We start from the raw sequence: 12,409 nt of genomic DNA, 5'->3' as shown, positions 1-12,409 counted from the left end.
TTAATTTTTACTTCAAGGTTGACAGAGTATAGTTTTGGTTTTCCTGCTACTGTCGCTGTTTACAATTAAATGTTAAAAATACTTAAAGGCAATACAAATATAACTGTTATGGCCACCATAAGATAGATCTTAGTGCTCTGTTGATAGCTACCGTTGAATCAATTCCAACTCATGGCAACCTCATATATGGTGAGCACAACTGCTCCCCACAGGTTTTCAAGGCTGTGACCTTTCAAAAGCAGATTAATAGGCCTATCTTCCAAGGTGCCTTTGGGGGGATTCGAACTGCCAGCCTTCTGGCTAGTACTCAAGTGCTTAACCCTTTATACCACCCGGTGGGGCGGGGGGTACTCTTGTTAGTGCCCTAACTAAAAACCAAACCAGCTGCCCTTGAGTCAATTCTGACTCACGATAACCCTATAGGACAGAGCAGAACTGCCCCATATGGTTTTCAAGGCTGTAGTCTTTATGGAAGCCGACCGCCACATCTTTCTCCCATGGAGTGACTGGTGGTTCGAACTGCCAACCTTTCATTTAACAGCCAAGCTCTTCATGGCTCTGCCACCAGGGCGCCTTTCAGTGCCCTACAAAGGCTTATATGTATCTACTCTTCTACACAAATGCTTTTGAGTTTGAGGTTTTGCAGAGCCCACCGTCTTTCATGTATGCTGTAATGTTATAAATCTGTATTTCCTCCAAATTACTCCCTTATGTAGTAAAGCATTTGACATTAAAAAGATTGCTCTCTGAGAAACTGCTCATTCATGTAATGTCTGTGTATCTACTGTAGCCCTGATATATTAAACTGTGCCCAAGAACAGAGCACAAACATGAAAAAAAGACCTAGTCCTGGTCTCAATTTGTCTACCAGATGGAGAAATGGACACAGAATCAGGTTTCTGGAAGACGGAACTGAAGAAGAATAAGGAGGCTCATTAGAAGACTACTGCAATAATCTTAACTTTGTATGACTCTGGAAATGATAGGGACACCATCATAATATAAATTAATCATGTTTACTTAATCTAAACTTAAACTCCAGCAAAGGTCATTACCATTTCTTGTCTGTGGCTCAGATGCCAAGGAGTTCTCTTCCTGCTTTTCACTGAAACACAGAAAAAGGAAGCACCAATTAAAACAAAGGCATGTTCAAAATTAATATAAGGATTGTGTTTCCATGTGAAAGAGGCAAGGTTAGGAGAAGAAACTATGATATGGAATCAGCGAACGCCAGAATGCGGAGCTGTCAGTATAGAGCAGAAGACGTATTTATCCACCAAGTAATGATAGTAGGTACTCAAAGATAACCATTAACTTTTAAAACATGTTTTGGAAATCAAACAGATGAGGTTAAGTGTTAATTGTCAAATGCTGAGAAAAAAAAAAAAAATGTAGGAATTCTAATGTCCTCCGTTATTCAGGGATACACCTTAAAAAAACAAAAAAAAACTCACACCAAGTCATAGCAACCCTATTGGACACAGCAAAACTGTCCCACAGGGTTTCTAAGGAGTGGCTGGGAGACTCAAATTGCCAACTTTTTGGTTAGCAGCTGTAGCTCTTAATCACTGCACCGCCAGGGTTCTAACACTGAAGATAAGGCATATTTAATTTAGCCTTATTTAAGGTAGAGGGATAGAATATGGCCTCTGAAGTCAGACTCCCTCTAGCCAAGCTCTGCCACTCACCATGTGACCTTAGGGAAGGTTATTAACTTTCCTGTAAAATGGGGCTATCCGCAAAGCCTGCCTAACACAGATGCTGCAGATTAAATTACAAAATGCAAACGTGCTCAGAACAACAGTGTTAAAGTATTGTCATCTGTGTTTCTGAAACCTACAGGACGTTCTCTGTGGATTTTTCTTTTTTCTTTCATGTATCTAAAGCAGTGCTGTCCTACAGGACTATCTTTGAGGATGAAGATACTCTTTACTGTGCTGTCCAATAGGGTGACCACAGCCACATGTGGCTACTGAGCATTTGAAATGTGGCTAATGTAACTGAGAAACTGAATTTTAAATTTTATTTAATTTAAAAGTCATATATTTAAATACATATTGGATACAGAGTTCTTAAGGATTAAAATCACCAGTAGAGGGTAGCAAAAGTCCATGTACACTTGTTAAATGATTCTATATTCCCAACACTAAGCTGCTTTAATTGTTGGTACATACATGGAAATGGAGATAGGTATACAACAACTTTCTCAATGTGTAAAGGTTGGACCTCTAATAAAATGAAGAGGTAGATGGCCTGTGTACAGAACATGAATGATTATAAGACATTTCTCGCAAGAGCTGCTGAAATAGGCAGCTGCAATCTGTAGTCAAATTTTGGAAAGTTAAGTGAAACTGAGGTTTTAAAAATCAAGTTCTAACTGATCTATTCATAATCTCATTTCCTAGAAATGTTTCTCAGTGGTTAATCAGCAACACAGTGAGATCTGGCCTAACCCAAGCATTAAGATGAAGTATTTAGTAGTTCTAAAATTTACAGGGAAGAAGTTTGTTTGCCCCGTGTTATCAAAATCTTCACGAATATGGCCTAACTTCCATAGGTTTATAATGATGAACCTGGCAGTGCAGGTCAGAGTCTAAAAACCAAGCTTCATCTGGTAGAATTTCCTAAAAGACAATGACAAAGAATGTATGTTTTTAGTGGACGCATAAAATAAAATTTCTCAAATGTAACAATTTTTTTCCCCTTGTTATAATTAAATATAAAAATGTTTAAGATTTTACTGTTTCTTTATAAAACAAAGCATGCTGGGGCATGCTTGTTACTAAAATCTCCTTAGTTGGAAAGAATTAACTCCTAAACTCACATATGATACATAATACATTAAAATGCTCACATATGTCAACACAATGATAGAAAGAACTTGCTTCACCCTTCTGTAAGAAAATGTGCAGTGTATCAGGTTTTAAAAGCTCTTACTACGGATTATGCATGATTTTGAGCTCTTTACACGTTGTCACATGCATTGTCAATTTAGTCCTCATTAGTAGTCCATTGTCCAGTAAACAACAATTAGTACCCCACTGTACAAGATAATTTGCTAGAATTTGCCCAGTTATGGCTTCCTGATTCCCTAGTGCAGGCTCGGTAATTTCATGAGGGCTCTAATCCAGGTCTCCCTACTCCAAGCTCAATGCCCTCCCTCCCCATGGCCTGACCAAAAGGCAGGGGTGATGGAACACATAAAATCTAAGGTCTTGTCCAGTAATCACAGACTAACAATTTTCTTACCTCACCGTAATCTCCTCCTGCAGTTTTTTCCGTTTTGGAGGTCTTCCTCTTCTTTTTCCTGTTTTTCCAGGAACATTTGAGACATTTTTTTGTCCTTCACTTTCCCTGATAAATAGTATAATAAACAGAAATGTTCGGGCGTAGGACTGATGTGTTATATAAGATTTCTGAATTAGTAATTATGGTATTTCTGGCTATGATCTCACCAAAAAAGGATTAAATGCAACAGTCGCAGGGAACTAGGGAAAACAGATATTTTGCGATATTATAGTCTGAGTCAGACCTAGTACCTTTCTAATAGTGAGCACTACTCCCAGCAGCGAGAAAGTCTAAATAAAACAAGAGGTTAGTATCTTTCTGGGATGCTACGGAAAGGAGGCCCCTTCCTCATTTAGGAAGGCTTATGCTTCCGGTATTTTTTAAGGTCCTTCTAGTAGAAAAAAACATATTCTCAGTGTCTGACCATAAAAGATGAAAACTGTAACAGTGAAATGAATGGACTGCTGAGAAGAAGCCTAGCTGTACAGAACAGTCTGTGCTAAGGGTAGTGATGTTCTTCAGGAACCTCATATCAAAAGATATTATCTTTTCCCACTGGTAGGAGAGGCTACAGATTAATATAATTCCTTTATATTTTTCTATAACTCCTTGCCACTTCTTTGTATGCACGCTGTTACAGCTAATTCCTCCATTAGGAAAAAAAATTTTTTAATGTGCTATAGAATTCTGATGCATTTACTTTTTTTTTTTTCTTTATTGTGCTTTAGGTAAAGGTTTACTAATGCATTCACTCTTACTGACATTTTTATACAATAGCTATCAGAGCCTTGCCCTTGAAGAATGTACCTGCTCAAAGAGATTTCTCCACTGGATTTTCCTTGTACAGGGTCCTCCTTGTACATTCGTGTTCCATAGAAATACCAATAGAGTGCCCCGGAATTGTCTTCACCCAGTGGTTCCACACGGAGACTATCTGCATCCAGACCCTAGGGAGAAGAATAGGAGAAAAAAGCTTGAGGAAATGGAGAACAAAATAAAACAGGGGAAAACTGTCATGAGGAGAAAAAAATTTATACTCTGACACACCTGATGTTAAAAATTTTCAACCACATCATATGAAACAGAGAGAATGGAAAGGTGGTACTGTCTTTGAACAGGGTATGGAAATACTTCAAATGCTCCCCACCTCCGTATTTCACCAAAAATAAGGGTAGCCAAAAGGAATTCTGATGTACATTTTATATATTGGTTTAGGTTTATTCAGACTTTATGTGTGCACCTACGAAAAGAAAGACAATTACAGCAGAGCAGAGTAAGATGTTGTAGAAGCTCTGTCCCACGTGATCCTCTATTGTGGCTCCATCATAACCTACAGCAACCTCTTATTCCAGCTGAGCTCCAGCAATACAGCTCCCAATTTACCCCAGGGTCTGACCTGTATTCTCACTGCTATTCAAGTCCTTGAGTTCTCAGCAAAGACTGTGCTAAATTACACAATGATTTTTATAACATGTCCATGAGCGGGGCTGAACTGAGAAGTCATCAACACGTTTAATCATTTCTGATTGAACAGGATTAGAAACTGACCTCCCTATGAATGAAAAGCAATAACCCACAACCTCCCTCTGAGACAGACTTCTAAAATCGGTAACAGCAATAGCAGAATAAGGGGAGGGATGAGATAGCCACATTTTTCTTCTCCAACACATTTTTGGGTAATGTGAATGGGAGACGAACTTAACTAGCATACAAGAAAGTTTAAGGTCCTCAGAATTTTCAATAAGTATTTCAGTTATGTTCAATCAAATTTAGACCTTGGGAATAAAAGACATTCCACAGGCTAATTTAGTTGCAGTTTGGTTGATAAGAACAAATTACAAAAAAACCAAACCCATTGTCATCGAGTCAATTCTGAAGCACAGCGACCCTGTAGGATAGAGTAGAACTGCCCCATAGGGTGTCCAAGGCTGTAAATCTTTAGGGAAGCAGACTACCACATCCTTCTCCTGTGCAGCAGCTCGTGAGTTCAAACCACCGACCTACCTTTCGGGTAGCCTCCAAGTATTTTAACCACTGTGCTACCAGGGCTTCTTCGGGAGAGCAAATAGGCGCTTCCAATTGTTCCTATGTCAGCTTGGACTCAGAGCAACTCAAAGAAAATAAAACCAAACTAGAAATTAAACTAAATAACATACAGCCATATAGACTGCCTTGGCTACAGTGGTCATGGTTTTGCATGCAGTGTTATTGTCAACCAAGTGCCCCAAGAGTAGTAACACATGCCAAACTCTGGCTTCTCATATTATCTTCAGATTTTACATTCTAAACACATTCTCGATTGCTGACTTTTTTCCCTCTAGGGGAAGGCCTTGACAGTTAAGCACCTTGAGAAGATCGAAGACATCATCTGCATCTAGCCGATAATCACAGAGGCGGTGTAGTATCTCCACACGAGTGCGAAGAGGCAGTTCTTGGAAACTGGCTTCTCTCAGAGGGTTAGGTTTCCCTTCTTCAAGCTCCCAGCGGTAGTTGATGATGTCCTCTAGGTAGCTGTGGAATGTCTGAGGCCTAACCAAAGGGCCCCAAACACAAAAGTATATTAATGTAAAATACAGGACAAGTAGGGAATGAGGAGAGAGAAATGATGGTCTGCCAGGTGACAAATCTTAAATAGAAAGGAAGGAATGAAAAGCAGTATCAGGAAGGCACTCACTGAAGATTCATATTGTCTTTTAATTGTCAAATCACAAAGAAGATCAACATATTAAGAGGATTTTTAGGTGGCTATGCTATAATAGGTAAAAGTTTTGATAACCCAAGATATAAATTGTGAAACTGAGATAACAGCCTTACCCTTGCTCATACAATTAAAGAAACTCTATGCAGTTCAGATAGATGATTAGTTCAAAATTAGGCCCATCATTTAGATGGCAAACAAAAAGGACACTCATTGTCCTGCCTAAATCATACTTCGAAGTTAAGATGAAAAGGTGGAAGACTTTTCCAGAATGCAAGGGGCTATTCCAGTGTGAAACTTAGATTTTATGTTCAATTGTACATAAACTTTAGACCATGTTACAAAATACTATATTCTACAATTTGAAGACAGTTTTTCTACAAAAAAACATTTAAAGACAGCTCAACAGCCAACTCAGACATTTTGGGATAGAGTTTGATAAGCAATTCTACAACAGTACTTTCATCAGTACCTCAATGCACTTTGCATGTAAGATAACATTTAATTGTTAGATGGTTATTCTATATCTTAACAATTAAAGAATCGGAATATAATTTCATCTCATGCTTGATTTGAAAAGGGTCTGAAGGAGCTATTTGTCAAATTATTGAAAAAGAGAGATGTACCATGTTGACTTATAATCTATAGTAGTTATACTTGTAGAAAAAGACAAAAGAAAGATTCATGGAAAAAATTAAGTAACGAATAAGAAATCAAAGATTTTGCTTTTTAAAAGAGAGGGAAAAAAAACTTGACTACCTCACTGGGGAACATGTGCATGTGTTAGCTTCCCAAGATACAGCATAAAAATCCTACATATTAAGACTCCCACATTTTGATTTGATTGCAGCATTCACATCTGAAGCACGAGCACTGACTTGCTTGAACCTCAGCGGGTTTGGAGTGGCTTCCCCGCTCCACTGCCTATGAAGCTGGTGCGCCCCTTCAGGAGTGAGGAGCTGGGCAAAGAGGAGTTCAAACTGGTGGTAAAAAGCAGATAGTGTGGCTATGGTGAATTTAAAAATAAAATGCCCTTTTTTTAAAAAAAAAATAATAATTTTTAATAGCCAGGACGGTGAAGACAACAATCTTCCTTTGGTAACAAATCCCTTATCTACCAAATGTTTTCTAGAATTTCTTACGTATGCCAAGTTTCCAAAACAACAAGGCCTGTTTCTCCTGCTGTAAAACGAAGTATTTAATCTGTGACACTGTGATTGTTTCACCGGACTGGCAGCTTTGCTGGAGCATGCTTTAGAAGACACGCTGGGCCACGATAGGGAGACCTCTCTTACTCAAACACGAGGCAAAGGAAGCACACAAACAAAGCAGTCGAACAAACATTGCATGTGTATAAACAGTGTTGTTCTTTGTACCTACAGTCTGTCTGAAAGCCTCTACTTGTCTCAAAGAATTGCATGTTTGAGATTCTTTTCCAATAGCCTTATTCTACTGTTTCAATTACATCCCTTTTCCTAGACGTTTTCTTAAGTAAGATGTCTCCTTAATACCTTACCAAGAAGTACTTGACGGCTTACAATTCAAGATAATTCCATTTCCTTGTATATACAAAATTCTTTTCATATAAATCTGTATCCCTTTCTTTTCAACATTAGAAACTGAAGGGGGGAAAAAAAAAAAAAAAGACTTGTGGAAGGCACAGATACTGGCCAAGGGCAATCTGAAATAACTCCGAGTTAAGCTGCTCATTTTTTAGAATCCCAGCAGAGAAATTCTCGGCTTGCTCCAGACAGAATATGCTTTTATTGGGAAGCCAATGTTGACAAGGGTGGCACGATGTGAGTAAAGTATTTTAACACAAGTCTCAGCTGGCTGGAGGACCAGAACTCTTGACTATACAGGGAAACAAATTTTAGTATCTGCAACATGTTCTAGAAGATCATGGGTAAAAAGAAGGCTCTTGAGGTCTTGAAGAATGCGTTGGAGACAAGGAAGGGCAACTATAGCCTACTTTCAGGGCAGCAGTAAAAGCATGGCATCATGTTCAGCAAAAGGTGAAAAATAAAATTATGTTTTCCCATTTGCTACAGCTATTTGTGAAGAAAAAAAAAAGTGAAGCAAATGAAATACACAATATACATTAGTTAAGCCAATTTAACTTTAGTATCGGATTCTGAAAAGAAAGACTTTGGTTGGAATAAAGCTAAAAGTATAAGACTCTATAAAAGTAGTTGATAAAGTGCTTATTCTTGAAGAACATAAAATAATTAATAGCTCTTCTCTAGGACTATATAAAACCCAGTGCCATCAAACAGTGGCTACCATATCCAGTGTATCTGAAATGGCCAGGATAAGTTAAAAATCATGGCTATTTCAAATTAAAGGAAAATATGAAAAGTAAAAAATCAATACAAAATATCTTTTAGCAGATAAATATGTATATAACAGATTTTACATGTGTTTATGACTGATTATGTTGAACAACCTAGAAAACTAATAAAAAGTAATCAAAATAAAAAACAAAGAACTTTTTTTTTTTTTTAAATGGAATCCTAAATACTATTTGGGCGAGTGCAATGTCTAAGTGTCAGGTGTAAAGTATAAAGAGGCACAATGAATTCTGAACAGCCTCTGCTAACTTAAGGATGCATGTTGTTAGTTCTGGAACGACCACTAATAAATAATAAAAATTTAAAAAAAGAATAAAAAGTGAAGGACCCAACGGATCAAATACAGTGAAATGCTTAAAAAAAAAAAAAAAAATTTAAGCCAAAAGAAAGCACTTAAGGAACAGCAAAGAAACAAAAAGCAGAAAAAAGCACAAGAAAATAGGCTCATCATTAGTCACTTGGGAAATGCAAATGAAAACCCGCAAGGAGATGTCACTTCATACCCATCACACTAGGATGGCTATAATTTTTTTTTTTTTTTAAATGTTGATTACATTGTGCAGAAATTAGAGCCCTAATACGTTGCTGGCTGGGATGTAAAATGGTATAGCTACCTTGGAAATTCTCTGGCAATTCTTCAAAAAGTTAAACATAGAGTTAGCATGTGACCTAGCTATTCTACTCCTAGGTATATATCTGAGAGAAAGGAAAGCATACATCCACACAAAAGCTCATACACAACTGTTCAAAGAAACACTGTTTATAACAACTAAAAAGTGGAAGCAATTCAAATATCTAACTACTGATAAATAGATAAATAAAACGTGGTATTTCTGTACAATGGGCTTTTATTGTGTGATAAAAAATGAAATACTGATTCACGATTCAACATGGATGAATCTTGAAAATATTATGCTAAGTGAAAGAAGACAAACACAAAAGGTCACATATTATATCCTTCAATTTATATGAAATGTCTAGAACAGGAAAATCTAGAGACAGAAAGTAGAGTAGTGACTGCCAGAGATTAGGGGTTGAGAGGAATGAGGAGAGACTGCTAACAGGTGATAAAAATGTTCTTGCATTAGACAGTGGTGATGGTTGCATAATTTTGTGAATACACTGAAAACCACTAAGTTGTATACTTTAAATGTAAATGGACTAAACACCCCCAATAAAAAGGCACATATTCTCACAATGAGTGTAAAAAAAAAAAAAGACTCAGTTTTATGTTACCTACGAAATGCAATTTAAGTATACAAATACTAACAGTAAAAGGGTAGAATAAGATGGAGGGAAAAAGGAAAATTGTCCTTATTCACAGACTATGTAGAAGAAATCCTCAGAAATTTACAATAAAACAAGAACTAAAAAGTGAATTTAGCACACGAGGGATGGATATATATAATAATAAAAAAAAGCAAACAAGTGTTGGTGAGGATATGGAAAAATTAGAACCCTCGTACATTGCTAGTAGGACTATAAAATGGTGTGGCCACTGTGTAAAAGGTTAGGAGGTTTCCCAAAAAGTTAAACACAGAATTACCGTATGACCTAGCAATTCCACTCCTAGGTATATAGCCAAAATAATTTAAAACTGGTACTCCAACAAATACACGTACATGCATGTTCACAGCGGCACTATTCACAATGGCTGAAAGGCAGAAGTACCCAAATATCCACTGACATATGGATGGATAAACAAGACGTGGTATATCCATAAAATGGAATTCAATTCGATCATAAAAAGAGATGAAGTACTGATACATGCCACAACATAGATGAACCTCGAAAATATTATGCTAAGTGAAGGAAGCCAGACACAAAAGGCTGCTTATATGAAACATTCAAAATAGGCAGATCCATAAACACAAAATGCAGATTAGTGGTTACCAGGGACTGGGGGAATGGGAAAGAACTGCTTCATGTGTACCAAGTTTCCTTTTGGGGTGATGAAAATGTTTAGGAAAAAGATATAGATGGTGGTTGCACAACACTGTGAATGTACTAAATACCACTGAAATGTTCACTTTAAAATGATTAATTTTATGTAATGGGAATTTTACTTCAGAAAAAAATGTTTCTAAAACATTGCACGAAATAAGTTCACTATACAAAATTAATCGTATTTCTATTACAAGCAAGTAAAGTCAGGAAACAAAAATTTTCAAATAATTCCATTTACAATGTATCAAAAAATATACTTAGGAACAAATACAAAGATGTCCAATAATTTTACACTGAAAACCACAAAATATAGCTGAAATTAAAGATAAATAAATGTAGAGATATATACTACACTCACGATTAGAAGATTCAATATTGTTTAAGATGTCCACTCCACAGGAGGGCTTTTTTTTTTTTTTTTTTTAAACTGATAAGCTGATTTAAAATTTACATGGAAATGCAAAGGAGCTAGACCAGCCCCTCCCCCACCAATTTAGTTTTAGAAAAGGACATGGTTGAAGAACTACTACCCAATTTAAAGACTAACTATAACGGTCTACAATCAAGACAATCTGGTACTCGTATGAGACATATAGATCAGTGAACGAAACAGGGCAAAGGGTCCAGAAATGGACTGATACACATATGGAAAACTGAATTATGACAATGGGAAAATAACAATGTTTTCAACAAATGGTGTTGTAACAGGATATGTGTAAGGAAGAAATGAACACAGGCCTATCTTACACTATATACACATACTAACTCAAAATGCGTCATAATGCTAAATGTAAAAGGCTGAAACTACAAAACTTCTGAAGGAAAACTCTGGTAGGTACTACTTCTTACACAGGAAACGAAAGGTATGAAAACAATAGGAAAAGATATGATAAACTGGACTTCACTGAAACTAACAACTTGCCATTCTTCAAAACACACTTGTCAAACAAACAGAAAGGCAAGCTACAGACCAGGAGACATAAAAACCTTTATCCAGAATATAAAAAGAATTCTAACAACTCAAAAGAAAGGAAAAAATGAGCAACAAACTTGAGCAGACATTTTGCAAAATAAGATATAGTAATGGGCACCAAGCACATGAATAAATGCTCAACGAAACGAATCATCACGAAAACAAACTGAAACCACAACGAAATGCCACTTTATACACAACAGAATGGGTTAAATTAAAAACTGGCTAAAATTAAAAAACAGCGTATGTTGGCAAAGATGTGGCGCAACTGGACTGCCCACATGTTGCCAGTGGGAAAGTAAATGAAAATAGTTTGGCAATTTCTTAAAGTTAAACATACACTTAACATATAATCCAGCAATTCCTAAGTGAAATCAAACACACACCCACACAAAGATTTGTGTTCAAGTGTTCATAAAAGCTATACTTGTGACAGCTAAAACCTGGAAGTCATCTAAAGTCCATTAACAAGCAAAAAGACAAACTGTGGTATATTTTTACATTGGAATACTATTTAGCCTCTTTAAAAAGGAGGCAAGAGGGACTACTGATACCACAGAGCCCTGGTGGCACAGTGGTTAAGAGCTCAGCTGCTAACCACAAGGTCAGCAGTTGGAATCCACCAGTACTTCGTGGAAACCCTATGTGGGCAGTTCTACTCTGTCCTGTAAGGGTCACTATGAGTTGGAATAGACTCGATGACAATGTTACTGATACCACAGTCACAGCAGTATGAATGCATCTCCACACAAACATTATGCTGGACCAAGAGTATACACTGTATGATCCCATTCATACACTGTTCTAGAATAGGTATAACTAACCTAGAGTGATAAAAATCAGATCAGCGGTTACCCAGCAGGGTATGCTGTTTGTGCTGGGAAGATTTACTGCAAAGGGACACAAGGGAACTTTTTGGGAAGATAGAAATATTCTATTATCTTGAGTAGGATGATGATCACATGGGTGCATCCACTTGTCAAAATTCATCTACACTTCCTAAATTCTATCTCAATAAAGATGAGTTTACATAAATCAGCCTATCTAACAGAGGAATTGTAATTTCCATAAAAATAATCTTCTAAAACAATGCGGATGGAACCCCAAAACACTTATGTTTATTTTTAAGTGACCTCAATTTGGGAATTCATA

General features: G+C 36.9%; 1 protein-coding gene across 9 annotated transcripts in view; it reads right to left on the bottom strand.

The window, feature by feature from the left end:
• LOC104845975 (chromatin remodeling regulator CECR2) overlaps nucleotides 1-12,409 on the bottom strand; it is a 172,668-nt gene that overhangs the window by 43,936 nt on the left and 116,323 nt on the right. For 8 of the 9 annotated variants that reach the window (XM_064284793.1, XM_064284795.1, XM_064284796.1 and 5 more), the window contains 4 exons: nucleotides 5,634-5,817; nucleotides 4,096-4,235; nucleotides 3,250-3,354; nucleotides 1,056-1,105 (listed from right to left, as the gene is read on the bottom strand). In XM_064284793.1, the coding sequence (XP_064140863.1) occupies nucleotides 1,056-1,105; nucleotides 3,250-3,354; nucleotides 4,096-4,235; nucleotides 5,634-5,817 (479 nt within the window). The other variant, XM_064284797.1, reaches the window with a different exon arrangement.

The sequence above is a fragment of the Loxodonta africana genome, chromosome 4 (assembly GCF_030014295.1).
Source record: "Loxodonta africana isolate mLoxAfr1 chromosome 4, mLoxAfr1.hap2, whole genome shotgun sequence".
Classification (NCBI taxonomy): domain Eukaryota; kingdom Metazoa; phylum Chordata; class Mammalia; order Proboscidea; family Elephantidae; genus Loxodonta; species Loxodonta africana.
Note: the sequence above shows the minus strand (reverse complement) of the source record. Positions and strands in the feature narration are given on the sequence as shown.